Source organism: Physcomitrium patens, chromosome 15 (genome assembly GCF_059467195.1).
Source record: "Physcomitrium patens ecotype Gransden chromosome 15, ASM5946719v1, whole genome shotgun sequence".
Lineage (NCBI taxonomy): Eukaryota > Viridiplantae > Streptophyta > Bryopsida > Funariales > Funariaceae > Physcomitrium > Physcomitrium patens.
This window is the reverse complement of record NC_143424.1, coordinates 17073085-17099795: the sequence shown is the minus strand read 5'-3', so window position 1 is coordinate 17099795 and position 26711 is coordinate 17073085. Positions and strand designations below refer to the sequence as shown.

At 40.4% G+C, this 26711-nt stretch overlaps 1 protein-coding gene and 1 pseudogene across 1 annotated transcript; one reads left to right on the top strand and one right to left on the bottom strand.

Moving 5' to 3' along the window:
• Positions 1 to 1356: 1356 nt before the first annotated feature.
• LOC112292402 (putative aconitate hydratase, cytoplasmic) lies at positions 1357 to 8884 on the bottom strand. Its single transcript, XM_024540837.3, has 19 exons — positions 8294 to 8884; positions 7791 to 7895; positions 7351 to 7511; positions 6987 to 7079; positions 6614 to 6799; positions 6364 to 6525; positions 6044 to 6188; positions 5697 to 5839; positions 5416 to 5472; positions 5098 to 5177; positions 4798 to 4873; positions 4499 to 4684; positions 4130 to 4197; positions 3866 to 3984; positions 3539 to 3660; positions 3285 to 3383; positions 2622 to 3101; positions 2420 to 2518; positions 1357 to 2234 (listed from the first exon to the last, which is right to left on the bottom strand). Exons 1-19 carry the CDS (start codon positions 8682 to 8684, stop codon positions 1926 to 1928), a joined length of 3081 nt encoding a protein of 1026 aa, XP_024396605.3. The 5' UTR covers positions 8685 to 8884; the 3' UTR covers positions 1357 to 1925.
• LOC112292133 (ferredoxin--NADP reductase, embryo isozyme, chloroplastic pseudogene) overlaps positions 8683 to 26711 on the top strand; it is a 166822-nt pseudogene continuing 148793 nt past the window's right edge.

The window sequence follows — 26711 nt, the reverse complement described above, 5'->3', positions numbered from 1 at the left end:
ATGCCCAGCTCACCAGGCCACCAGTGCCAAACACAGAACCTGAAGCGCCGTTGACAGCACCGGTCCGGCTCAACACACAACACCGCAACACGAAGAAAACACAATCGCACACCAATGCGGAGCTCCAGGGCCAGAAGAAAATAAACAGGAAAACGGGGTTTCTAAGCAACGCCATCGGACAACAGCAGCCCACAGTTTCCGCAATCAGGAAACACAAAAAAAAAGGAGATTCACTTTGCGACTGGGATCCCTGTCGACAGTCGCTCTCCCCGAAAGACAGAGCAGTTCGATACCCGTCCGCGCAGGTATTTGGCTCCATATGTATCTAGTACCGTATTTAATTCAATATATATAGTATATCGCATTATATCTAGTATAATATTCAGATCCATATAATACTAGAATTTTAAATATTTATATTCCCTCTAGATGCTCAAACGATACTAATAAATAAAATAAATAAAATAAAATTATCTGTTGGTAAAGTTATATCTCTTACAACCAATTTTTTTTGTGCTATTGTGCAATATCTTTTAGTATTACCAATGTCTTCATTATATAGGTTAATGATTTGTATATAGGTCTATAATGTTTGACTTTCTTACAACTGTAATTCTACAGATTCTGAAGCTTCACATCTCAGATATGGTTTGTGATTATAGAAGATCTACAATCAAAGGTGTTCTAGAATCATTATTGGTATTAGTCATTGGATGCCTCAAAAATTTCTAGTGACACCACAAATTACCACTTAACTGAATTCAAATTTAGCCTAGCAGCATACAAACATGATAACATGATATTAGCCAAGAAGTACAAACATTGTTAGATCATAATCATGATAAGATGATAAATGATTCAATGAAACCTTCTTTAAGGAAGTACGTGGTTTTTTCCTACATCGCTTCTTGGTGGAATACTACTAAGACCTAGTAACTAAATAAGCAACTATATTTTTGAATTTGTATGTATATATCCTTACACACATATTCCGACAGACAATGCTTTCTCTTTGTTTTAATTCATGTGATTATTTAAGCTGACGGATACAATATTATGTCTGCCTACAACAATATTCAAATCATAAATACCTTCCATCATGGTTGTTTGTGGTGGAAAGAAAATTCACCACTTCAACATTGACAATGCACTTTGAATGCAGGCTTAATTGAAGGGAAGCTCCAAGAGAACTTGCAAAATGTACCCTATGCACTCAAAAACTTCGCAAATGTTGCACATACAGTTCACATGGCATACAAAATATGGTGTTTTGGGCTTGGTGCCAACACCATGACACACTCAACTCCTAGCGCAACATTCACATTGACCACCACAATGAACTCTCCCACGGGCACGATGATTGAACCAGGTCTTGTTCACATATATTGGCATCGACAAAAGCGATGTGATGGGAAAGAGTCACAAAAATATTATGACCGGCAGGTACCATGGTCAATGTAACAACTGGCTATGTCTGGCCTAGAAGGTGCTCACCACTATCCTGGCCTAAAGTCTCAAAACCAGCCACCATGATTCTGTCTTAGTTTGTATCCATCAGGTCACTGAATCGATGGCCAAATTGAAAGGAGGCGATGCCAATCTACAGGAAAGAGGACCCATATGCACCACCCTCCGTACATGTACAAAAAGGATACAGGTACAGATACAGATACAGGAGAGAAGTGCAGAGCTAACAGGAGGGTTATTGAATCATGCTTCATGAATCACCTGGATGAGTCGTCGGATGAGGAACAGAACGATCCTCTGAGTGCATTAGACACGTGCACATCCAAGGTGTATCCTGGGCTTCAAAGTCCTGTCTGTGTTGGATCTCCCGCCGAAGCATCCCGGTCCTATTGCCTATCTAACCTACGCACCTACGGTCATCAGTGTAATCCTACCCTGTAGTCCCTGGAGAAACCCGATCACTTGTTCAGCAGCTGGCGCAACACGTATTGCAGAATTCCCCCGTGCGAAAAGTACGTCAGCTCCACCTGCGTATCGAATCGCAGCACGCACATAAACTCCTTGTTGTTGTCCGTTTTCACCCTGATGTCCATGCCCGGTTTGATGTCCTTCAGCGGTGGCATCTCTATAGTGTATCTCTCGAACCCAGTCAAACCCAGCGTCTCGGCGTCCTCGCCCTCCTTGAAGCACAGCGGAATCAGCCCCATGCCCACCAGGTTGCTGCGATGGATCCGCTCGAAACTCTTCGCAATCACCGCTTTGACGCCCTGCACCAACACAGTTAATGTCTCTGTTAGCCTCTGTCACCCACTCACACGCTCATTGCTGCGCGATTGTGTTGTATCCCATCCCGATCGACGCGGAACATCTTAGAGCATGATCGAGACATGCAACTCCGACTACGCTCCCCCGCTGGTTATGCATCACGCATTGCCGTCGATATAGCTCTTACCTGCATATACGGACCCTTCGCAGCCCAGTCCCGAGAACTGCCGCTGCCGTACTCCGCCCCCGCCAAGATGATCGTGTCGTGGCCCTCCTCCTTGTATTTCTGCAACATCAAACCTGACGCGTTAATCGTCTCATCCCCCCACTACACGCCGGAATAAATTTAGCGCTTCACGGACATGACGCAACCAAAACTAACCCCTTACCATGGCAGCGTCGTAAATGAACATCTTCTCCTGTGTTGGCACGTGCACGGTCTTCGGCCCAACTTCGCCTTTCAGGAATTTGTTCACGATCCGAATGTTCGCAAACGTCCCTCTCACCATGATTTCATCGTTGCCGCGCCTGCTTCCGTACGAATTGAAATCCTTGCGCTCCACTCCGCGATCCATCAGATACTTCGCAGCAGGACTGTCTTTGTTGATGTTGCCTGCCGGTGAGATGTGGTCGGTGGTGATACTGTCACCGAAATTCAACAGGCAGAACGCATCCTTCACGCTCATACCACCAGGGGGATCCTTGGACATGGTCTTGAAAAACGGAGGCTCGTGAACATATGTAGAGTTCGGATCCCACGCATACTGCGCTCCCGCAGGGACATCCAAGCCGTTCCACATTGTGTTGCCTTGTGTGATGGTTTGGTATGTCTCCTGAAACATCTCCGGTAGGACCGAGGTTGCCACCACCTGCGCAAACCATCACCCTTCAGTCCACGGAACGCAAGTAACTCTGCTCGCGAAGACTCAATCTTCACAGAGCTAAGCATGCTGCCATGCTGGGTTGGCCGGGCGAGAACACGCCCCGAGTAACCACCCCGGGCACACTATACCAGGGTACGCAGACCACACGGCTTAACCCCCCAGGCTTACCTCGGCAACCTCCTGGTTGGAAGGCCAAATGTCTCTCAAGAAGACGTTCTTCCCATCCTTGCCTACTCCGATGGGATCTTTCTCGAAGTCTATGTTCACCTGGCAACATCAAGTAGCACAAATCAGATACATTGAAGCGGCGTGCTCTCCTAAGCCTCAACGTTCTCTACGCAGACTGCCAAGCAACGCAACGCGAGCCATCCCCCATCGACACCCTGCCATTTGACCACAATAGAGAGTTCATGCTATCTTACCGTTCCAGCAAACGCGTACGCTACCACCAAAGGAGGCGACGCAAGGTAATTGGCACGAGTCAACGGATGAACACGTCCCTCAAAGTTCCGGTTGCCCGATAGCACAGCTGCAGCAACCATATCTGCACGACACACGGCACTACATCCGATCAGCAACAACTAGTATTCACACAACCCGCCGACCAATTAACGTATGCATTCCGCTACAATATAGCATCGAAGAGGCTGTCTGGTGAAGGGAGCGACGACGACGCTTCCAGTCTCAGAGTTCAAGCACAACACGTAAAGACCCACGCCAGCATAGAAAACTATCCAAAGCGCTCGCACCATTTGCTGCGATTGCTTCAGCGACGGCTTCGTGAACATCGCCTGAATTGCCGATGCAAGTTGTGCAACCATAGCCGACCAGACTAAACCCTTGCTTGTCGAGATACTTGTTCAATCCACTGCCACGATACAGAATATATGAGTAAACAAACAAACATCCGAGAACGTGTTGACAGGAACGCATCGTTTCCCACGACTCTCCATGGAGGTCTGTGAGAAGGGCAACAGACCAAGAACTACATGGTCTGACATCCCAAATCTCACCTTTTCTCCAAGTACTTGGTGACGACCCCTGAACCTGGTGCCAGGCTGGTTTTGACCCACGGCTTGACCTGTCGAAAAGCAACCCCTTAGAATGATGCAAACGAGCCGCAGCAATGAGCATCCACAAACGTCGTCATGCTTTTGTATACCATAGGGCACGCACCCCCAAATCATTGTATCCACCCCACAGATACAACATTCAACCTCGGCAACCACCCACAACTACTGCAAGAGTATCTGCATTGACTGGACCCCCGACTTCGGCAGATGCCAACCGTCTCATGGTTGTACAAAATCGACAACAACGTTTGATATGCCAGGCAGACCGCCACACGGAAACACTCCATTTATTGTGCTCAGCAGACTAACCTCCAGTCCAAGTTCCGTCGCTTTCTTTGCCACTAGGCCAGCCCCGAGCATTACGCTAGGATTCGACGTGTTGGTACAACTTGTAATGGCGGCAATGACTACGCTGCCGTGCCTCAACTCCGCAGGCTTTCCTTCATATGTGAACTTCGCAACCTTTTCCTGCTGATCTTTGGGAATGGCAAACCCCTGGGAGCCCAACAAAAAAGACACGTGGATTCAATATCCGCTCGCACATCACAGAAGCAAGTTCCCGAAAAAAACCGTGGCCAGCCACACCACAAACGGCATGAATTTCTTACCTTGAAGCCGACCTTGTTATCCAAACAACTTTGCCAATCCTGCTTCATGTCCTTGATCGCAACCCGATCATGCGGCCTGCGACCCACAACGCGAACAAGTCAATTGCTTCCACCGTCACCGCAAAAAGAGTGCCTTCCCATCAAGCACAGGCTGAACTTCCAGGGACTAGCACCAGCATATTACGTGCATGTCCAGCTATTTCAACCGGCCACAGTTGAACTACAAAAGAACGTCGTGCGGTCTCACGGCATCGGCCTCGGACATACTCAAATCTTTAGACCTCGACGGCTACTACGCACCTTTTCGGGCCAGAGATGCATGGCTCCACTGTGTCCAGATCCAACTCCAAGTAGGCTGAATAAGTGTTATCCTTTCGCGGCTGCATTGTGACAGGTCAAACACTCGGGCAGTCAATATCAAACAACCTAACCCACTCGAAGCTGTGACTGGCAAAACATATGAAGCGCACCTCCTAACGAACTGCTGAGAAGGTACCAACACGCTAGCAGCCAAAACAAACGGCAACACTTGGCAGCCGCTTTCAGCCACGATCAACGTCATGTACGTAGCGGATATCAGTCCCGAGAGCAATATAGTGCCCGGTGGACGGAAATAACCTTCTCATGGTCTATGAACAAGTTGTTCGCCCGCAGATAAGCTTCAATCTCTTCGACCTGATCAACCAAAATGCCCTCGTTAACTCTCGCTTGCAGGCAGATGCAGAAAATGGACGGAACGTTTGCAACGGATACCCAAAAAAACTGACAACCAATCACTACAACACCAGACACGTGTGACCCGCTAGTCGTGATCACCGCTCAGAGCTTAAAGGCGTCGGGCCCAACTCGACAAGAAGGTTTGAACCTTCCTAACAGACTCCAACAGCGCCTTGCCTCACCTTCTTCTCATCCCGTCCTGTCATCTTCAGATAATCCAGAGACACACGATCGACCGGAAAGAAACCCATGGTAGCACCGTACTCCGGGGACATATTCGCGATCGTTGCCCTGTCGGCCAGGGTCAGCTCCGACATCCCCTTTCCTGAACACGCACCGAAACCCTTCAATACCGTGCACAAAACTCGCAACCAACATCCAACCCGCTCTTCAACACGCCCAAGAAACCAACATACTGGAAGGAAAAACGAACTCGAATAAAATAAATAAATAAAACAATGCAGCAGAAGGTAAACAGGAAAACCGCGAGCAAAGAGAATCTGCTACAAGGACGACCACTTCTACATACCGTAGAACTCCACAAACTTCCCCACCACTCCAAACTTCCTCAGAATTTGAGTTACAGTCAACACTAGATCTGTGGCTGTCACTCCAGTCCGTAGCTTGCCATTCAGTTTGAACCCCACAACACCAGGCAAGACCATACTCATCGGCTGCAACACACACACTCACACAATTCATCAGTCAGTCACTCGACATCATCCCTGAATACTGCAGCATCGCGACTGCTTTGGCGATGCATTGACCCAAACACTAGTAACCGCCCCATACCCCCACTCACGCACTCCCCTTCGCAAACCCCCATCCCGTGGCCTACGACGCTCTTACTTGTCCAAGCATAGCGGCTTCGGCCTCGATTCCTCCCACTCCCCAACCCGCAACGCCGAGCCCATCGATCATGGTAGTGTGCGAATCTGTTCCCACAAGAGTGTCCGGATAGAGGATGCCGTTACTGTTGAACACAACTCGGGCCAGATACTCCAGGTTGACCTGCACAACCCGAACCATTCGTCAACTGCACCCCTGCAAGCTCCTCCTAAGCTAACCACCTCTCGCAAATTACAGATGAAATACGAACCTGGTGCACGATCCCGGACCCTGGTGGAACCACAAGCATGTTCTTGAAAGCTGTAGCTCCCCATTTCAGAAAACCAAATCGTTCCTTGTTGCGACTGAACTCCAACTCCATGTTTGCCTGGAGGGCGTTGGCAGAACGAGCAACATCAACCTGCACTGAGTGGTCAATGACCAAATCCACGGGTACCTGGTCCAATCAAGAGCAAACCAAACAGGTTACTTCTTTGTTGTGAGTCGGCGGTTTTGAAGCCCGCCGTGGCATTCCGCAGGTGTCTCTACAACGGTGTTGAACAGCTTGAAGCCGCAGCTTTCGAACGGAAGAACAGGTGAAACTAAACGCAAAGATAGGATGCAAGGGTTAGGGCAGCACACACCAAAGGATTGATCCTGTCCGGATCGCCGCCCAAGCGCGTGATCGCATCACGCATCGCGGCTAGATCGACTACTGCTGGTACTCCGGTGAAGTCCTGAGAACAACGACGAGTTTCAGTTTCGTAGAACTGACCAGCTAAATGTACATCAACAAGACCTGCAAAGGTACTTCCCTTCCAGCCAACTCTCCCTTTGTCTTCCACTGCGGTGCAGCGAACTCATCACGTGATGAAAGAGAACATGACTATCTTTGGACTTGCGAAATCAAAACACGTCCCAAACATGTCTACGGAGTAGCCGGCTGCATCAACAGAGCCTTCAACTCCGACCGTCAGAACAAGAGATATTTAGTACTGAAAACTAGACCTGTAGAATGACTCGTGCAGGCTTGAAGGGAATTTCGACTTGTTTGGGTGCAGTCTTCTCCCAATCCACAATCTTCTCGACGTCCTCCTTGGTGACCTGGAAGTTATCGCAGTTTCGAATTGCAGCCTCCAGCAGGTACCTAATAGAATAGGGCAGCGAGTCTGCGCACACAGCTACAATCTAAGGCTAGCAGAACAGGACACAGCAGAGTATCGCTACACAAAGTTGCGAATCACACACGGATGCAATTCCAGAGCTATGTTACTGCAGGTCTAACTCGGCCTCCCTGCACCGAAACTAACGTTCAAGCTTTCCAACAGAATCTGGTGACCAGCTAATCCACCCCACCTAATCAGGTCGAAGGAGTCCGTGCAATCCAACCAGCAAACATCACCCGCCATCAATGCAGTGTAGAAAAGGTCCTTAGTCCCGCGACTTACCAACCCTCGGATCGTTTAATTTCACAAGGCTGTAGAATTTTCCATAGCTGCCTCCATCAGGTTTCGGCAAATCAGTAATCAGACTAGAGAACGGATTCTCGGAAGCTGCAATGAAAACGACGACTGGTCAGTCCTCATGGGCAGCTAGACGCATTCAACATGCGTCATCGAAGCCAATGCAAATTTGTGAAAAAACTATCGATATCAATCGGGATGAAGATAATCATTTTATTGCACTGTCAAGATAGTGCACCCAGGGTGACAGAAATGACTCCGAATGACAAACGATCAATAATTATTTACATATTCCACAAAAATACGGGAATTGACAATGCGAAGGAGTGGTTTGTGACTAGAAATTTCAGAAGTGGAGTCTAATTGAGAACAAACTCATTTATTTAAGTTTTCAAAGAGCGAATCTTTCAACTTGTTAATGTGAAATTGTGTATTTAAAAAAGTAAAAAATAAAATAAATGTAGTGAGCTCAAAAAACACAAAGATACCTTGGGTAGAGGCCATCCTCGAGCCAGGCACGGTGGTCGTGGTGGGAACCATGGTTGGGGAGAGAGCTCGAGGACTAGATCGACCAACAGAAGCGACTGCTGCTCGGCATTCGTCAGCGGAGTAGGAAGCAGAAACTATAGTGCGAAACAATCTGGAACCTGCGGAATCCGGCGACAACCGGGGCTGAGAAGGAGTGGACCGGAAAGAGGGCACTCCTGAACGGATGGAGCCAGCTGAGGCAGCAGACGAAGCGGCACGATGGCCAAGGGAGAGAGGGAACTTGGAGGAGCACCCATGCTGACGCAGGGAACGACAAACATACATGAAGAGGGGCATGGTGAATGAGCGATCAGGCAGACGAGGAGGCAGGGGGAGACGCGACAGGCGCATGGAGGAGAGGAGGGGAGCACAGCATGAGCCGGCGGGGGGGGGGACAAAGCTTAGCGAGGAATTTGAGAGAGTGAGAAAGAGAGAGAGGGCCAGAGGAATTAGGGGAGCCTCCTCGGACACCAGTGGAGTACTCGGTGCAATGGAAGCGCAGTTCAATGCTGTAGGGTTGGCCAGCGGCACAATGTATAGTCGCGCAGGCGCGCCCGTGGTCTTCGCGTTGTGTGAGCGGCTTGCAACGCCCTTTCTTAAGTGGCAATGGTCAGTTCCCCTCTGCAATCCTTTCCATTTGTTCATCCATCCGCACGCGCTGTTCGGTTGGTTTCTGTTAGGGGAGTCAAAGATTCCATCCCCTCGTGACCGATCCAGTCACCCACCCACCCGTGCCTTCCATCACTTGTCTGTCCTGCCTTGTCGCATTTCTTTTAATTTTATGTTTTCCACGTTTGCTTTGGGCGTCAGTCGAAGACTTTGATCCTCTTCATGTCCAGGTTATTATTCCATCAGTCTCCCTCTACTCGTCTGTAGTTCCCAAGGTATCCCATGCTGGACTCGTCAATCCCTGCTGCCACATCCTTTTTACTTTGTTACTGTTGAGAATGTTTAGAAAGACACAAGAGTAATAGTAAGTAATACACACACACAAGAGTAGTAAGTCATACACACAAGAGGGTTTCTAAGAAGAGAGAGCTTCACACATGAAAATCTATTGATCTAGTTGTGTCTCGTACACAAGAAGAGAAAGGGGAGAGGATAAACAGTACTTCTCCACTAGATTCTAAATACTGTAGCTACAATATTTACTATAGTCTACAATAAATATTATGGAGAGCGCCGATTACATTTAATGATTTCAACACTCTTCATAATATTTACATAATATAAAATTTTTATAGAATTATGATCTATACTTTTCTGTGATCTTATAAGATCAACAATTGTTGCCTCATTAAAACCTTATCTAGGAAAATCTTATTGTATTTAAGGATAAAACCATAGATGAAGGAAAAAGAGTACATCATTTTTTTTAATTATTTAAAGAGCTCATTAACTTTTTTATTCAAGAAAAATAAGTCGCCGCATACCAATGCTATAAATAAGTTGACTATGGTTGCACAATGAGAGAGCTTTGGTGAAGAGATCAGCAAGGTTATTTATAGATTCAATTTTCTTAATTATAAGTGCTTGATCAGTAATCAAGTCAGGAATATAACTAAAATACTTTGAATCAATATGCTTTGTCTTGTTGCCTTTAATGAAACCAACTCGCATCTGTGTAATACAAGTATTATTATCTTTATGCAAGATAGTTGGAGAATCATCATATAAAAATCTATAGGTTGTTTGAATGAATTTATCAATTGATCGCAACCAAATACATTCTCGAGATGCTTTATGTAAGGCAATAATTTTTGCATGGTTGGATGAAGTTATAGTTATTGTTTATTTAACTAATTTCTATGATATTGTAGCTCCATGTTTTAAAAATACATATCATGTTTGAGATTTAGTTGTTGTAGTATCAGATTTATATCCTGTATCACAATATGTAAGCAATTTTGGATCTACAAATTGTGTGTAGTATAATTCCTAGTCTTCAGTACCTTTTAAATAACATAATAAATGTTTGATATCATTCCAATATCGTAGTATTGAACGTGCATTATGTCTTCCAAGAACACTAATTGCAAATGCAATATCTGGTCTTGTAGATGTAGCTTAATATAAAAGTGCTCCAACCGCTGCAAGGTATGGATATTGATCTCCCAATATTTCCTCCTCCTCCTTACATAGACGGTATGGATCATGACCATCACGACCACATCCAACTATTGATATGGACAATGGATAAGCATCAATCATATTAAATCTTCACAAGATTTGTCTAATATACGTTAGTTGGTAGAGAAAAATGCTACCATCTGTTAGATGCATAATCTGAAGACCAATGTAGAAAGTTATTTTTTCTAGCATTTTCATCTCAAATTCGCGTATAAGTAGGTTAGTAGCTGTAATACATGCACATGCAATGCCTACTAGGTTAAGATCATCAACATATACATTGATGATCACAAAACCAGTTTTGTCTCATTTGATAAACAAACAAGAGATTAATGGATCACTTACAAACTTATTTGTAATTAAATAATCTCGAAGACGTTGATACCACATGAGTCCACATTTTTTTAAACCATACAAGGCCTTACATAATTTAATACCACGATATTATCTAGAAGCGGGTCCATTTGGAGTTCCTATTTCTAAGTCAGGTGGTATTGAAGATTAGCAAGTTCTAACTTAGTTACTACCACATGAAGATTAATCATAGTAAGTTGTTAATAGTCAAAAAGCACCAAAAGATTAAAAGAAGTTACTATGGCGGCAGCTAGGGTTTTAAGGTGGCAGCTAGATTAAGATGAATTTAGATTTAGATCTAGAATGAAAGGATGAAGGTGACTCTGGATGAAGTCTATATACTTGGGATGTAAAATCCACCTATAAGTAAACGGTGTTGGAAGTAAGAGATATCTTTTTCCACACTTCTCTTAGACTACAATCCTTGTTGATGCTAAGTGTTTGTAGCTTTTAGACTTCTTTTCTTCAATAGGTTATGGGTCTACTCACATTTGCTTAAGTATTTTTTTTGAAGTTCTTTGAAGAAGTTTTCTAAGTTTGGAGTAGATCAAGTTGTTATTGCTAATGTTAGGCTTTAGAAGTATATAACTTTCAGATTCAGATCTAAATTTAGATCTTGGTTTGTTCTTACTTGTGATTAAGAGCATTTTGGTGTTGGTGTTTTGTTTTTTCACCTAAAGGCAAAGTTTGCATTGTGCTATTGCTGAAATAGATCCTTGGTGATCTAACTTTATAATTTCATGTCCTAAAGTTGTTGATTGTGCTTAAAAGGCCTCTTATAGTGTATAGAGGAGATTTATAAGCATAAGAGAGATATTAGAGTGGAAAATCAGATTTGAGATACTTAGATAAGTCATCAGACTTGTACAAAGTCTTAGAAGTGAAGTTGAGAGTGTTTTTGAGAGTAAAAATACTAATTTGTTTAAAAAGAAGGATTCTGTGATTCTAAGGTAGTAAAACCTTCTTGCTGATTTTGAGAGCATTAGGACTTCTTCTTACAATCTTTTTTAATACAACTCTTCTTTAGATATGGCTTCAAGTGAGTGTGAAGGATTGAGAGGTATTGAGATGTTTAGAGGTGACAATTTCTACTATTGAAAGTTAAAAATGGATCTTTTATTGGCATCTTTGGATCTTTGGGATATTGTAGATGAAAGTGAAGAGGATCTAAGCAAAGATGCTGATATGAAGGAGAAGAAGGAGTTCAAACATCGTGAAAAGAAGGCTTTGGATTAATTGCAACTAATGTAGATGAACCAAACTTCTCCTACATTATCTCTTGCAAAGGACCAGCGAAAGCATAGAAGACTCTTTGTAACATCTATGAGAGCCAAAACTTATCCAACATCATCTATACAAAGAGAAAGTTCTTCACTTGCAAGATGGAAGAAGGTGAAGACCTCATGGCTCATGTCAATAAGGTAAAGGCTCTTGGAAACCAACTAGCAATTGTTGACAAGCTTTTAGAAGAAAGTGATATTGTCATGACCTTGCTAATGAGCCTTCCCAAATCCTACAACTACCTTATTGTGGTATTGGAGTCGATCAAGCTAAAAGAGCTTACAATGGATTATGTGACAGCAAGACTTATCCATGAAGTAATCAAGAAGAAAGAAAAAAAAGCCCCAAAGTGAAGATTTAGCACTCTACTCACGTCAAGGTAAGGGTAACTATCCAAATCAATGAGGTAATGTCAAATCTTGCTTCATTTGTGGCAAAGTAGGCCATTTTGCTCGAAATTGCTACAAAGACAAATAGATGGAGAAGGAGAATGTAAATAGTGTGCAAGATGAGTTTGGAGGATAAGATTATGCATTCATGGCAACAAATGGAATCTCTATGGCTGCCATGTTAAGATGGATTAGAAATTCATGTTGTTCCAAGGATATGATACCTTATAAGTGTTTATTTGATACTTATGAGGCTATTCCAACATCAAACATTGTGTTGGTGGATAGTGGTACATGCAAAGCCATTGAAAATGGCTCTATTATGGTGAAGGTGGTTGTGAATGGATAAACCAATAGGATCAGATTCAAAAACATCCTTCATATGCCTGAGATGAAGCAAAACCTACTTTCCGTGAGTAAACTTGTAATAGAATGTTTTAAAGTTTAATTTGATATAAATGGATGTTTTGTAAGAACATTGAGTAGAGACAAGGTCTTCAAAGGCTTGAAAGAGGGAAATTTGTACTACCTCATTTGTAAGAAGGTGAATGGAGTGGATGTAGCCATATTTACTGAGTTTACATCAAACCAAGAGAAGTTGAATATATTGCATTGTCGCTTTGGCCATTTGAATGTGAAGAGCATGAGAGAGCTCAAGACTATGGTAAGTGGCTTAGATCTTAGCAATACAAGCCAAAATATAAAAAAACTTACATGTGAAGGATGCATACAAGGCAAACAACAAAGGGCCTCATTTCCAAGGAGTGTAGGAGCATGTGCTACCAAGTTGCTGGAGATTGTCCATTCAGATGTATGTGGACCTATGAAAAATACAAGTATTGGAGGATCAAGATATTTTTTCACTTTCATTGATGATTATTCAAGAAAGATTTGGATCTATATTCTTAAAGCCAAAAGTGAATGCTTTTGGAGGCTTAAGGAGTTTAAAGCACTTATTGAAAAACAAAGTGAATGCAAGATCAAGGTACTACATATGGACAATGGATGTGAGTATATGTCTAAGCAATTTGATGTTTATTTGAAGAATAAAGGAATTTCTAGATAAATCACAACTCCATACACTCCACGACAAAATGGTGTTGCTAAAAAGGAAAATCGAACCATTGTAGAGATAGCAAGGAGCATGCTTCATGTTCAAAACCTTGGCTATGATTTTTGGGTAGAAGTTGTGGTGAATGCAATGTTTACAAGAAATAGGTGTCCAACAAGTGATCTTGCATCAATGACACCACAAGAAGCTTGGAATGGAAGTCAACCTTGCATTTTCCATATGAGGACCTTTGGTTGCATTGCATATGTAAAAACACCAGATTGTATGAGGTCCAAACTTGATGCAAAAGGTACAAAGTGAGTGTTTCTTGGTTATTTTGAAGGTACTAAGGCATATAGGCTAATATGCTTGGAAATCAAGAAGATCATCAAAAGTCATGATGTTGAGTTTTTGGAGCACAAGATTGCTTGTGAGCACTTCAAAATGTGTCCAAGTGGGAATAATCGTGTGTTTGTGGACACATCTTTGAATTCAACAAAAAAACAAAAAGATGAAGACAATGAAGATGATGAAGATGAAAAGCCAAAGAAGGTTGAAAAGATAAAGGCTCCTACAATTACTAGGACCAGCAATGAAAGAAATGAAGATGTTAAAGATTGGAATGATGATAATGATGAAGAGTACAAACCATTGAGCAAAAAATGACAATGTTTAAGAGATAAGAAGATTGATAGAGTACAACAAGGTGAATATTCTTCTACAAGTGAAAGGAGATATCATTTGAGAGAAAGAAGACAATGTGGTAAATAGTGGAAGGATTATATCTTCCCTCAAGTAAGTGAAGAACATGCAAATGTTGTTCTTCTTGCTGATCCATTATCTTTGTGTGATGCTATGAAGTAAAAAGATGCAATCAAGTGGGAGAAGGCTATGGAAAGAGAGTACCAATCTCTTATGGACAATGGTATATGGGAATTGATACCTCTTCCAATATATCGATCTAGTGTTGGTTGTAAGTAGGTATTTAGGACTAAAAGAGATGCAATGGGTGTGGTGGTGAGGCATAAGGCAAGATTAATTGCCAAAGGATATTCACAAGTTTCTCGAATTGATTTCAATGAGACTTATGGACCCGTTGCCAAATTCACCACCATTTTCATATAGCAATTGGGCAGCAATGGATTTGGAAATATACCAAATGGATGTGAAGACGGCCTTTTTGAATGGAAAATTATAAGAAGACATCTACATGGACCAATCTCAAGGATTTGTAAAACAAGACAAAGAACATCTTGTATGTAAATTGAAGAAATCTTTGTATAGATTGAAACAATTACCAAGGACATAGTAACAACGAATTGACACCTTTTTTGTCAATGAAGGGTTTGTGAGGAATGAGGCTCATCATTCATTGTTTGTGATGCAATCTAGATAGTTCTTGCTAATTGTAATCCTTTATATTGATGATTTGATCATCTTCGCTAACAATATGGAAATGATGGAATAGATGAAGGCCAAATTGGAGAAGGTATATGAGATGAGTGTTTTGGAAGAGTTGCACTACTACTTGGAAGTAGAATTTGTAAGAGATCATGGTAACAAGACCATTACAATGAGCCAAATCAAATACATTAAAGAATTGTTGAAATGATTTAACATGGAGGAATGCAAGCCCATTTGAACACCTTTGGAAGTAAATTTGAAGTTGATGAAGCTCATGGATGAGAAGTTTATACAAGTTGAAAGTGAGATGCAAAGTGTTCTATACAAGACAGTAGTATGCTCATTCATATATGCAATAGTGGCCACAAGAGTGGATCTTGCATATGTAGTAAGTGTTGTAAGCCAATACATATCTAAGGCTAGACCAATGCATTGGATAATGTTAAAGAAGATATTGAGGTACTTAAAAGGTACAAAGGACTTCAAATTATGCTTTGGTGGTAAGAACATTGATTTGCAAGGTTATTATGATACAGATTAGATTGGAGATATAAATGATAGAAGATCTACAATAGGATCTGTCTTCTTCATTAGAGTGGGAGCCATTTCATAGAATTACAAGAAATAATCTACCAGTACAAGATCAACTATGGAGATAGAGTACATGGCAGCAAGTCATTGTGCAATGGAGGCATGTTGGATAAAGCAACTCTTAGAAGAAATTGATCTAGTGTAATTAGAAGCAACTCTAATTATGTGTTATAATCAAGGATGTCTTGCATTTGCTAAGAATCCAAAACACCACTCAAGGACCAAGTACATTGATGTTCAACATCATTTCATACTAGAAAAGTTTGAAGATGGAATAATAAGTATGAAGTATTGTGCTACAAATGGCATGCTTGCTGATGTGCTTATAAAGGCATTAGTGAAGGATAGATATCATGACTTGATTCAGAGAATAGAATTAAAAGCCTTTTGAAAATTAGAGAAAGTGGGAGTGTTGAAGATCAGCAAGTTCTTACTTAGTTACCACCATATGAAGATTAATCATAGTAAGTTGCTATTAGTCAAAAGGCACCAAAGGATTAAAAGAAGTTATTATGGCGATGGCTAGATTTTTAAGGTGGCGGCTAGGTTAAGATGAATTTAGATCTATATCTAGAATGGAAGAATGAAAGTGACTCTAGATGAAGTCTATGTACTTGGGATGTAAACTCCACCTAGAAGTAAAGGGTGTTGGAAGTAAGAGATATCTTTCTCCACACTTCTCTTAGACTACAATCCTTGTTGATGCTAAGTATTTGTAGCTTTTAGACTTCTTTTCTTGAATAGGTGGAACTTTCATATAAATATTTGTATTAAGAGAATCATATAGATATGCAGTTACTATATCCATTAGATGCATCTCAAGGGTAGCATGAACTGTCATTCCAATAATATATTGAAATATAATTGAATCCATGACTTGAGAATATGTGAATTCATAATCAATGCCAAATCGTTGAGTAAATCTTTGAGCAACAAGACGAGCTTTATAGCGGATTATTTGACCTCGAGCATCTCGCTTGCATATTAATACCATCTTATGTTCCACATGGCGAGATGTAAGAGTATCTACAATTGGACCAAAGACTTTTCTCTTATGCAAAGACGCATATTCCTCCTCAATAGCAATTTTTTTTATTTTGATGAATTAGAGCAATGCATCGCCTCCTTGATGGTTTGAGGTTCAAGATCATCTTCCTCCCAAAAAAAGGCTTCTATAATCATATATGCAAATGATTCATCTACTGTAATAGATGATTTGTTCCAAATATCATCTATAGCACAATACAGAATAGATAATTCTTCACTCAACTTGTTCTTATTCCTTCCAATTCCAAGATTGTTTTTCATAGGAATTGAAGGTATATTATGTATGGATATATCATCATGAATTGGTAGTCCCATAGGATGAGTGGCAATTTCTTGAGAAATAATACCAAGATAAGTCAATTTTATAGCTTTCTTCTTATGTGGTTGCTTATCTGGTCAACAAGTTCTTTAACTGTTGTTGTTATAACTTGAGGTATTGTAGTCAATGGCATGGCAATCTGAGCAAGTGCATTCTAAGCCTCATTAATAGGAACTCTTGTAATTCTAGGTGCATCATTGAAGCCATCAGGTATTTTATCTGCGATCCATTTTAGATGTAAAATCTTAGCAACTTCAATTTTTGCCAAAGATGTCATAGGATTGGAATTTATTATAAACGTTTTTGGTGCTTCAAATATGAGTACTTTATTTCTTTGTTGATTGGATATCCTTCCTTGAAGAGATGGAAATATATTTTCTTCAAAACAATAATTTTACAAACGTGCACATAATAATGTGCCAGTTGATGGATCAACAATACAAATAATGCTTGGTGAATCAAAACCAACATATATGCCTTCTTGTCGATGAGCTCCAATGGTATGTCATTGAAGTTCTGGTACTGAAATCCAAGCATGACAACCAAATACTTGTAAGTGAAATACATTTGGAATACGACCCCAAATGAATTCGTGTTGTGAAACAATTTTAAGAGAAGAAGGGCGGAGACGTATTAATGCCATTTTTGTCCATAATAGATAATTGTTTCCATCCACAATCAATGGTGGAAATAAAAGAGCTTGAAAATGTTGGGATGCATTGATAATAGTGGGAACCATAGTAGAAGCACTTGAAGATGTTGAAGCACTGATTATAAATAAATCTGTAAAGAAAATACAAGATCAAGTAGAAAAGTTGAGTAAAACGTACCTTAAAATATAAAGTCAAATAAATTGATAAACTTGAATTTGAAAAAAAAAAAAATATATATATATATATATATATATATATATTTATTTTATTTTATTTTATTTAACAAGGTTGTAGATTAAAGCAATAGAACAGCAGTAGGATGACGACAACAGGTAGCGATAGACAACAGTTGTAGGACGGTAGGGTGAGTAGCAACGACGAGTGGTAGCATCAGCAGCGATAAGGCGGCGATAGGGTAGGCGGCAATGGCAACTGCAATGACGATAGGGCAACAACGTCAATGGCAATAGTGGCGAGTTTGGCAGTAGTTTGGCAGCTCGACGACAACTTAGCCACAGGTGTGGAGTGCAGTGGAGAGCAAGTTGAGATGAAGTTGGGCTAGATAAAGTATTCTAAGCAAGCAGGGCAGAGAATGGAATAAGTACTCTAAGCAAGCAGCTAATGTGTGAGGGGCCATCAAGAAGAGTAGCAAGATCATGAAGGTGACATTGTGTAAGAATAACAACAGGTTTGAAAAGTCAAGTCTAGAGCAAAAAAAATTATGATAGTGTATAGAAGAGGGTCATGCTGATAACGTATTGAGAATGTTTAGAAAGGCACAAGAATAATAGTAAGTAATACACACACAAGAGTAGTAGTAAGTCATACATATAAGAGGGTTTTTAAGAAGAGAGAGCTTCACACATAAAAATCTATTGATGTGGATGTGTGTCGTATACAAGAAGAGAAAGATGAGAGGATAAACAATACTTTTCCACTAGACTCTAAATATTGTAGCTATAGTATTTACTACAATCTATAGTAAATATTATGGAGAGTGCCGGCTACATTTAATGATGTCAATAGTTACCACTATTGGAATGTTGCTCTAGTTGTTAGACCTTTTTTGTCTCATTCAAATAAAATTAACAACTAATTGCAAGTTTTACAGATTACATCGTGGTTCAGTAGCAAATCAAAATCTCCCATCTTTTGTTAGGGACATATTCATTAGAACTATCTAGAGAGAAGTTTCTAGAACCTTCTAGAAAACAAGCCTCTGGAACCTTCTAGAAGAGAAGCCTCTGGAACCTTTTAGAGAGAAGTTTCTAGAAGCTTCTAGAAAGGAAGTCTCTGGAACCTTCCAGAAGAGAAGTTTCTAGAAGCTTCTAGAAAGGAATCCCCTGGAACTTTCTAGAAGCTTCCTAGTTAATAGAAGTAGCTCGAGAAGTTTCTAAAACCTTCTAGAAAGAAAGCCTCTGGAACCTTCTAGAAGCTTCCTAGTTAATAGAAGTAGCTCAAGAAGCTTCCTAAGTAGGAGTATATATAGGGATCGAGGCTGAAGAGTTCTTCAGTCTCGACAACACATCTTTTGGAGTTCTAGCTATTCTTTCTGGTGTTGTTCTTGTACTCATTTGTTTAATTTAGTTCTGCCACTTCTTCTTGAACTTCTTGTTAGATTTTAAGTCTGTATTTTGTGTCCGTGACAATTTGTCGAGACTACACTAACTTGAGATATCAGAGCTAGTTCTTTCTTAGTAGAGTGTGGATTACCCCTCTACTTGAAGATATACTAGCATTTTTTAGAGGTTGCGGATTACCCTCCTCTAAACTGATACTTCTTCTGTTACAATATTGGAGTCTTATTCTTCTTGGAAAGAGTGGATTACCCCTCTTCTTGAAATTCTTAAGGCATTTTATAGGTTGTGGATTACCCTCCTATAAACCAATACTGCCTCTTATAGGGTCATTTTTGTCCTTCTTTTAGAATGGCCGGAGGTCAAGACATTAGTATGACAGAAAGTTCGGAGTCTAAGTTAGATGCTATTATGAATGCCCTCGCTATGTTATCACAAAGAACTGCAGAGATTGAAGGAGTGGTGGCAAGACCTCATAATGATGGAGTATCTGGGATAGCATGATCTAAACTACACCAGCCTCAAATTTCGGCACTTGAAGAAACAACTTTATCTCAAGTTCGACAAGAACCACTAGTTCTACAATATAAAGAGCCTCGAGTTAGCCTTCCAGATAAGTTTGATGGAACACGTTCCAAGTTTCGAGGATTCATCAATCAAATCAGGTTGATAATAGTTTTACAGCCCGAACGATATCCAACGGAGGAGTCACGTGTTGGACTTGTTGGAACCTTACTTACGGGACAAGCTCTATCTTTGTTTGCTCCTTTGTTTGAGAAACGATCATCCATATTAAACAACTTCGAAACCTTTTTGGAAGCATTTGCGGAAGCATTTGGTGAACACGATAAGGTTCGATGGGCTACAACAAAGATCCGGTCGCTACGACAAGGGATGCGTTCTACATCAGTCTATGCTTCGGATTTCAGGTAATTAGTATGCGACATCAATTGGGATGAAGAAGCGTTGATGAGTCAATTCTATTGGAGTTTAAGAGATGATGTGAAGGATTTGCTGTTAACTCTTCCTGATCCACGAACGCTCAATGAAGCCATTAGCCAAGCTGTGAAGTGCGATAATCGCCTATTCCAACGTCGCCAAGACGAACGCTCAAGACAACATACAATTCGCCATGCTCCAACTATGTCGGCAAGCGGTGTGAATTCGCATTCAGAGGTGGAAGACATGCAAATTAATGTGGTACGTATCAAATCTCTTACTATAGAAGAAATAAAGCGACGTATGGAGGAAAATTTATGCTTGTATTGCGGTGGAGAAGGCCACAAAGTCAAAAACTGCCCCAAAAAGCAAAATCGAGGCATAGTCAAGACTAGGGGAGTATTTGTTCAGGAAAACGAGGATGCCCAGCCATAGTAGGAACCGTGCGGCTGGACAATGAAATATCCCAACAACAATCAGGTTCCTTTCTTTCTGCCCAACCTGCACTTTGTTTTACAATCCCTCTGTTTATCGGCCCTCAAAAACTGAGAACCTTAGCACTACTAGACTCAGGAGCATCTGCTTGTTTTTTAGACGAAGAATTTGTAAAGCGTCATAAGATCCCTTTAGTACAAAAATCAAAACCTGTTCATGTTGAGGTCATAGATGGGCGACCTTTATTGTCTGGTAGCATCACCTATGAATCAAAACCTATAGAAGTAACGTTTAAAGACCATAGTAATCATATTATTTTTAATATTATTAGAACCCCATCAAATCCTATTATTCTTGGTCTTTCTTGGTTGGAAAAATACAATCCATTGATAGATTGGATGTTGCGGAAGATGACTTTTCCCACAAAACCACCCAAGAAAAAACCTAGTAAAAAACCTCGAAAAAAGAAATCCTTATTCATTGGAGCAAGAGCGTTTATAAGATCATCTAAGGAAGGCACTCCATTTGTCATTTATGCGGCTCCAACTACCGAGGAGAAGATCTCAATAGCAAGTATACCGGAGCAATATAAGGATTTTGAAGACGTGTTTCAAAAGAAGAACGCCGACATACTACCGGAACACCGACCATATGATTGTGCCATAGACTTGCAAGAAGGAGCACAACCACCTTTTGGTCCAATCTACAATCTATCGCAAACAGAGTTGGCAGAGTTGCGAAAGTACATCGACGAGAATCTAGCCAAGAACTTCATTCGTCATTCAAAATCATCAGATGGAGCACCCATCTTATTTGTGAAGAAGAAAGATGGATCATTATGGATGTGTGTGGACTTTCGAGGCCTCAACAAGGTAAAAAAGAAAAATCGTTACCCATTACCCTTGATTTCTAGTCTCTTAGAACAACTTGGACGTGTGAAGATCTTTACAAAAATTGATTTAAGGGGAGCTTATAATCTCGTACGAATCAAGGAAGGAGATGAATGGAAGACAGCATTCCGTACAAGGTATGGTCATTTCGAATATAATGTCATGCCTTTTGGTCTTACCAATGCTCCAGCGGTTTTCCAACATATGATGAATGACATCTTTCGAGAACACCTTGACGATTTTGTTGTCATCTACTTGGACAATATTCTAATATTCTCTAAAAACGAAGAAGAGCATGAAGAGCCTGTTGGTTTGGTCTTGGAGAAACTACGCAAGCGAGGACTATATGCCAAATTAGAAAAGTGTTTATTTCACCAGACGGAGATGGAATTTTTGGGGTTCATTGCGACTACAGAAGGTTTGAAGATGGATCCCAAGAAAGTAGAAGCAATCATGTCTTGGGAGGTTCCGAAGACGGTTAGAGACGTACAATGCTTTCTTGGTTTTGCTAACTTCTATCGGATCTTCACCAAGAATTATTCTTAAGTTGCTGCTCCTCTCACTCGATTAACATGCAAGGATAAGTTGAAATGGAGACCTTTGGCGGAGATGGCGCTTCAAGATTTGAAGACAACATTTACTACAGCTCCAATTTTGGTACATCTAGACTTTACAAAGGCCTTTTATTTAGAAACTTATGCTTCAGATTTTGCTTTGAGAGCTGTGCTTTCACAAATGAGTGAAGATAAGAAGCTCCATCCAGTTGCATTCTATTCTTGGAAGTTCTCTGCTGCTGAAATCAATTATGAGATCCACGATAAGGAACTTCTTGCTATAGTGGATTCTTTCGAAGAATGGCGTCACTTTCTTGAAGGAGCTGCACATCCAGTAACCGTATATACGGATCACAAGAATTTGGAGTATTTCATGATGGCTCGAGTTTTAAATCGGCGTCAAGCTCATTGGAATATGTCGCTATCTAGATTCGATTTTGTTATCACTTATCGACTTGGAAGGCAGCAAGGACTATCCGATGCTTTATCAAGGAGATTGTATCTTGCACAAAAGGCTGGAGAAGCAGCGTTTGTTCAACAATGTACAATGTTATTGAAGCCAGAGAGATTTCAACTTTGTGCTACTATTGTATCATTTGATGCTGACTTCCTAAACCAGGTACGTGCTATGACCATTAAAGATTCAATAGCCATTGATATCAAGCAACGTACCAATGACAAAAAGTTCAAGGTGGAGGGAGATCTTTTATACTTTGAAGAGTGATTGTACATTCCAAAAGGACTAGCATGACTCCGAGTTCTTCAATCTCGCCATGATTTTCCAACTGCGGGACATTTTGGATTCAACAAGACCTTGGAGCTTATTTCTCGAGATTTTTGGTGGTCCCAAATGTGGAAGGATGTGAAAGATTTTGTCCTCTCCTACGACATCTGTTCAAAATCTAAGAATCCTCGGCATCGCCCTTATGGACTTCTACAGCCATTGCCAATTCCACGTCGACCATGGTCTTCAATTTTTATGGACTTCATCACGGACTTGCCATCATCAAACTCATTTGACAGCATCTTTGTCGTGGTAGATCGGCTTACGAAGATGGCACACTTTGTTCCTCGTAAGGAGACATTGTCCAGTGAAGTCACAACAAGACTCTTTCTCGATAATGTGTATCGATATCATGGACTACCAGATGATATCATATCAGATCGAGGTACCTAGTTCATGTCAAAGTTTTGGAGCTCTCTCTTTGGGATATTGAAGGTGGATATCAAGCTTTCTTCAGCTTTTCATCCTCAAATTGATGGCCAAACGGAACGGGTGAACCAAGTCTTAGAGCAGTACTTACGATGCAGCATCAACTATCAGCAAGACGATTGGACTGCATATCTACCGCTAGCCGAGTTTGCATATAACAACACCCTCCATGTGTCGACTCAACAAACACCATTCTTTTCCAACTATGGGTATCATCCGAAGCTTGATTTATTGAGTCCGTCAACAAATAACAATCCAGCAGCTGAAGGATTTGCGAAGCAACTATCAGAGCTTCAAACTATGTTGAAGCTTCAATAACAATCCGCTCAAGAAACCTATAAGACGTCTGCAGATAGATTTTGGAATCCAGCACCTACTTTCAAAGTTGAAGACAAAGCCTGGCTTCTTCGACGAAATATCAAGACCAAGCGACCATGTGATAAGTTGGACTATCAAAGATTGGGACCATTTATCATCGAGAAGCAAATTAATCCAGTGGCATACCGGTTGGAGTTACCGGCTTCTATGAAGGTACATCCAGTCTTTCATGTTTCTTTGTTGGAGCCTTATCGAGAGTCATCTTTTCCTGGAAGAGTGCAATGTCCGCCACCTAGTATTGAAATCGAGAACCACGAAGAATACGAGGTTGAAAAGGTATTGGATTTACGGCGAAGGTAGGAAAAGTTAGAATATCTTGTTCATTGGTGCGGCTATGACATTAATGAGCGAACGTGGGAGCCAGCTGAAAATCTTGCAAATGCGCCACAAAAGGTACAGGAGTTTCATCAACGACATTCCGATAAACCTAAATCAATTTGATGATAGCTTCTTTCTGAAGCTTGTTCTCCTAACAATATAAGAAAAGGGGAGAGCACCAGCAAAATTCATAGTTGATGTAGTTATTTTCTCCAAGATAGATCGTAGTTTAGTCTTTTGATATAGATAGCCAAGAGATAGATATTATGCCAGTCAGAGTATCGCAACCGAGTAGCTCACGAAGGCGACCCCGAGATAAAGAACTACATGTACCACGACGACGACGGAGGATACCGAGTAATCGATCACTAGTGATCGTATTTGAGATCGAGCCTGCTTACGATGGTCAACTAGAAGGCGTGTTTGCAGGACAATTTCACAATGAAGACACGGAAGTTCATGCTTGGTCAGAAGTCGAAGGCTTGGGCCACTACCGTTGGCTTCAAGGGTCGATGAACCACTTGCCTCGTGAACAATAGTTGGAGTTCATAGCAGAAGTTATGCGACAGATCTTCATTTTCTTGCGTTGGTACTGATCAACAACATTGCTTCTCAGAGACCTCGAAGCTAAAGGAGGGAGTGATGTTAGGGACATATTCCTTAGAACTTTCTAGAGAGAAGTTTGTAGAACCTTTTAGAAAACAAGCCTCTGGAATCTTCTAGAAGAGAAGCCTCTGGAACCTATTAGAAGAGAAGCCTCTGGAACCTTTTAGAGAGAAGTTTCTAGAAGCTTCTAGAAAGGAAGTCTCTGAAACCTTCTAGAAGAGAAGTTTCTAGAAGCTTCTAGAAAGGAAGTCTCTGGAACTTTCTAGAAGCTTCCTAGTTAATAGAAGTAGCTCGAGAAGTTTCTAGAACCTTCTAAAAAGGAAGCCTTTGGAACCTTCTAGAAGCTTCCTAGTTAATAAAAGTAGCTCGAGAAGCTTCCTAAGTAGGAGTATATATAGGGATCAAGGCTGAAGAGTTCTTCAGTCTCGACAACACATCTCTTGGAGTTTTAGCTCACCTTTCTGGTGTTGTTCTTGTACTCATCTGTTTAATCTAGTTCTGCCACTTCTTCTTGAACTTCTTGTTAGATTTCAAGTTTGTATTTTGTATCCGTGACAACCAATGGCATAGTAGAAGTTATAGTAGGTCGACCAATTTGTTGACAAGGATCATAACATCGGATATATTGGTGTGCATCCATAAACATGGTTGGTCACCAATATCCAGCCATTAGAGCTTTATGAGCAATATTATCACCGGCAAAATGTCCTCCATAATTATCGAAATGGCATTCTTCCAATATAATACATACTTCACTTTGATAGATACATTGGCATAAAATTCTATCCTGTCCTTGTTTATATAAGGCATCACCAATTATTGTATTTGATGTACTTTTTAAAATCAAGTATTTCTTTAATTTCTTACTATATAGAGTTGAAAATATCTGAAATATGAAACACTGAATCAATTCACTATATTTGTATATAATCATGTTGACAGCAAATAACTGCACGTTAGAAAGTACATCATGGATAGATTTATTTCTCAACATATTGAAAAATTGAGATAAGTGATCCACATTGACATGTTTCTCACCTGGTCGAACATTAATAGTAAAATTAAATTTTTGAAGTAGTAATAATCATTGAGCAATTCATCCACTTAATTGAGGTTTATTAATCATATACTTTAGAGCATCATAATCGACATGAAATACAAATGGATAACCAAGCAGATAATGCTGAAATTTTTGGACAAAGTAAATCATTTCCAAGGCTTTCTATTCTGTAGTAGTATAATTTTGTTTGGTTGCAATCAATTGACGACTAGTAAAATATATTAAATGATCAAAATCATTATCATTTTTTTGATTCAATACCGATCCAATAGCAACATTGGATGCATCAATATAAACATGAAATAATTTCGTCCAATAAGGTATAACCAATACTAGTACAAACACCAATTTTCATTTCAATTCCTCAAAAATAATTGTATAGTCTTTAGTTCAAATTGGACTAGACCCATCCAATGATAGTTTCTTTAAGAGATTAATTAAAGGCTAACATGTAATTGCAAATGAATGAATAAATCATCAATAATAACTAATATGGCAGCCAAAACCATTAACGCTGGATATTGTCTCTAGCTTTGATAAAGTCGATATACTAATAACTTTATATGAGTCGATAGCAATACCAACTAATGAGACAATGTGTCTGAATAACTTACCAAACGGTATTCCAAATTGACATTTTTTCAAATTTACAGAGATCTCATAATGACCACAATAATCCAAACTTTTATCAAGACATTCTAAATGTTCGATCTTAGTACTAAATGTGTAAAAATTATCTAAAAATATCTCCATTAATAATTATAAATAATCTTAAAATGATTACATCATCTCTTCAAAAAGTGGCAAGGGCATTACATAACTCAAATGGCATCACTTTATAAGCAAATGTGCCCCAATCAAAAGTAAAAGTAGTCTTTAATTGATCTTTTTCTATAATTTTAACTTGATTGTAATCCAAAAATCCATTTGAGAAGGAATAGCATTCATATCTTGCTATTACGTCCAAGATACTATCCATAAAAGATAAAAGAAAATAATCCTTCTTAATAACTGTATTTAATTTATAAAAATCTTGACAAATTTTGATTTTCCTATTCTTCTTTGGCACCATTACAATTGATAAAACTCATTCACTATACGGGACTTGATAAATAAAATCCACATTTAAAAATTTGTCCAATTCCTCTATTATCATAAGAAAATATTTTGAATTAAGATGGTGTTGTCT

Bases quoted from the DNA above. Each gene is read 5' to 3' on its own strand.
- LOC112292402 (XM_024540837.3), bottom strand. From the start codon at position 8,684: ATGCGCCTGTCGCGTCTCCCCCTGCCTCCTCGTCTGCCTGATCGCTCA. The intron at 4,198-4,498 runs GTTAGTCTGCTG...GCTTTTCGACAG, and splicing joins CGACGGAACTTGGACTGGAG to GTCAAGCCGTGGGTCAAAAC. The intron at 3,661-3,865 runs GTGCGAGCGCTT...TGTGTCGTGCAG, and splicing joins TGAAGCAATCGCAGCAAATG to ATATGGTTGCTGCAGCTGTG.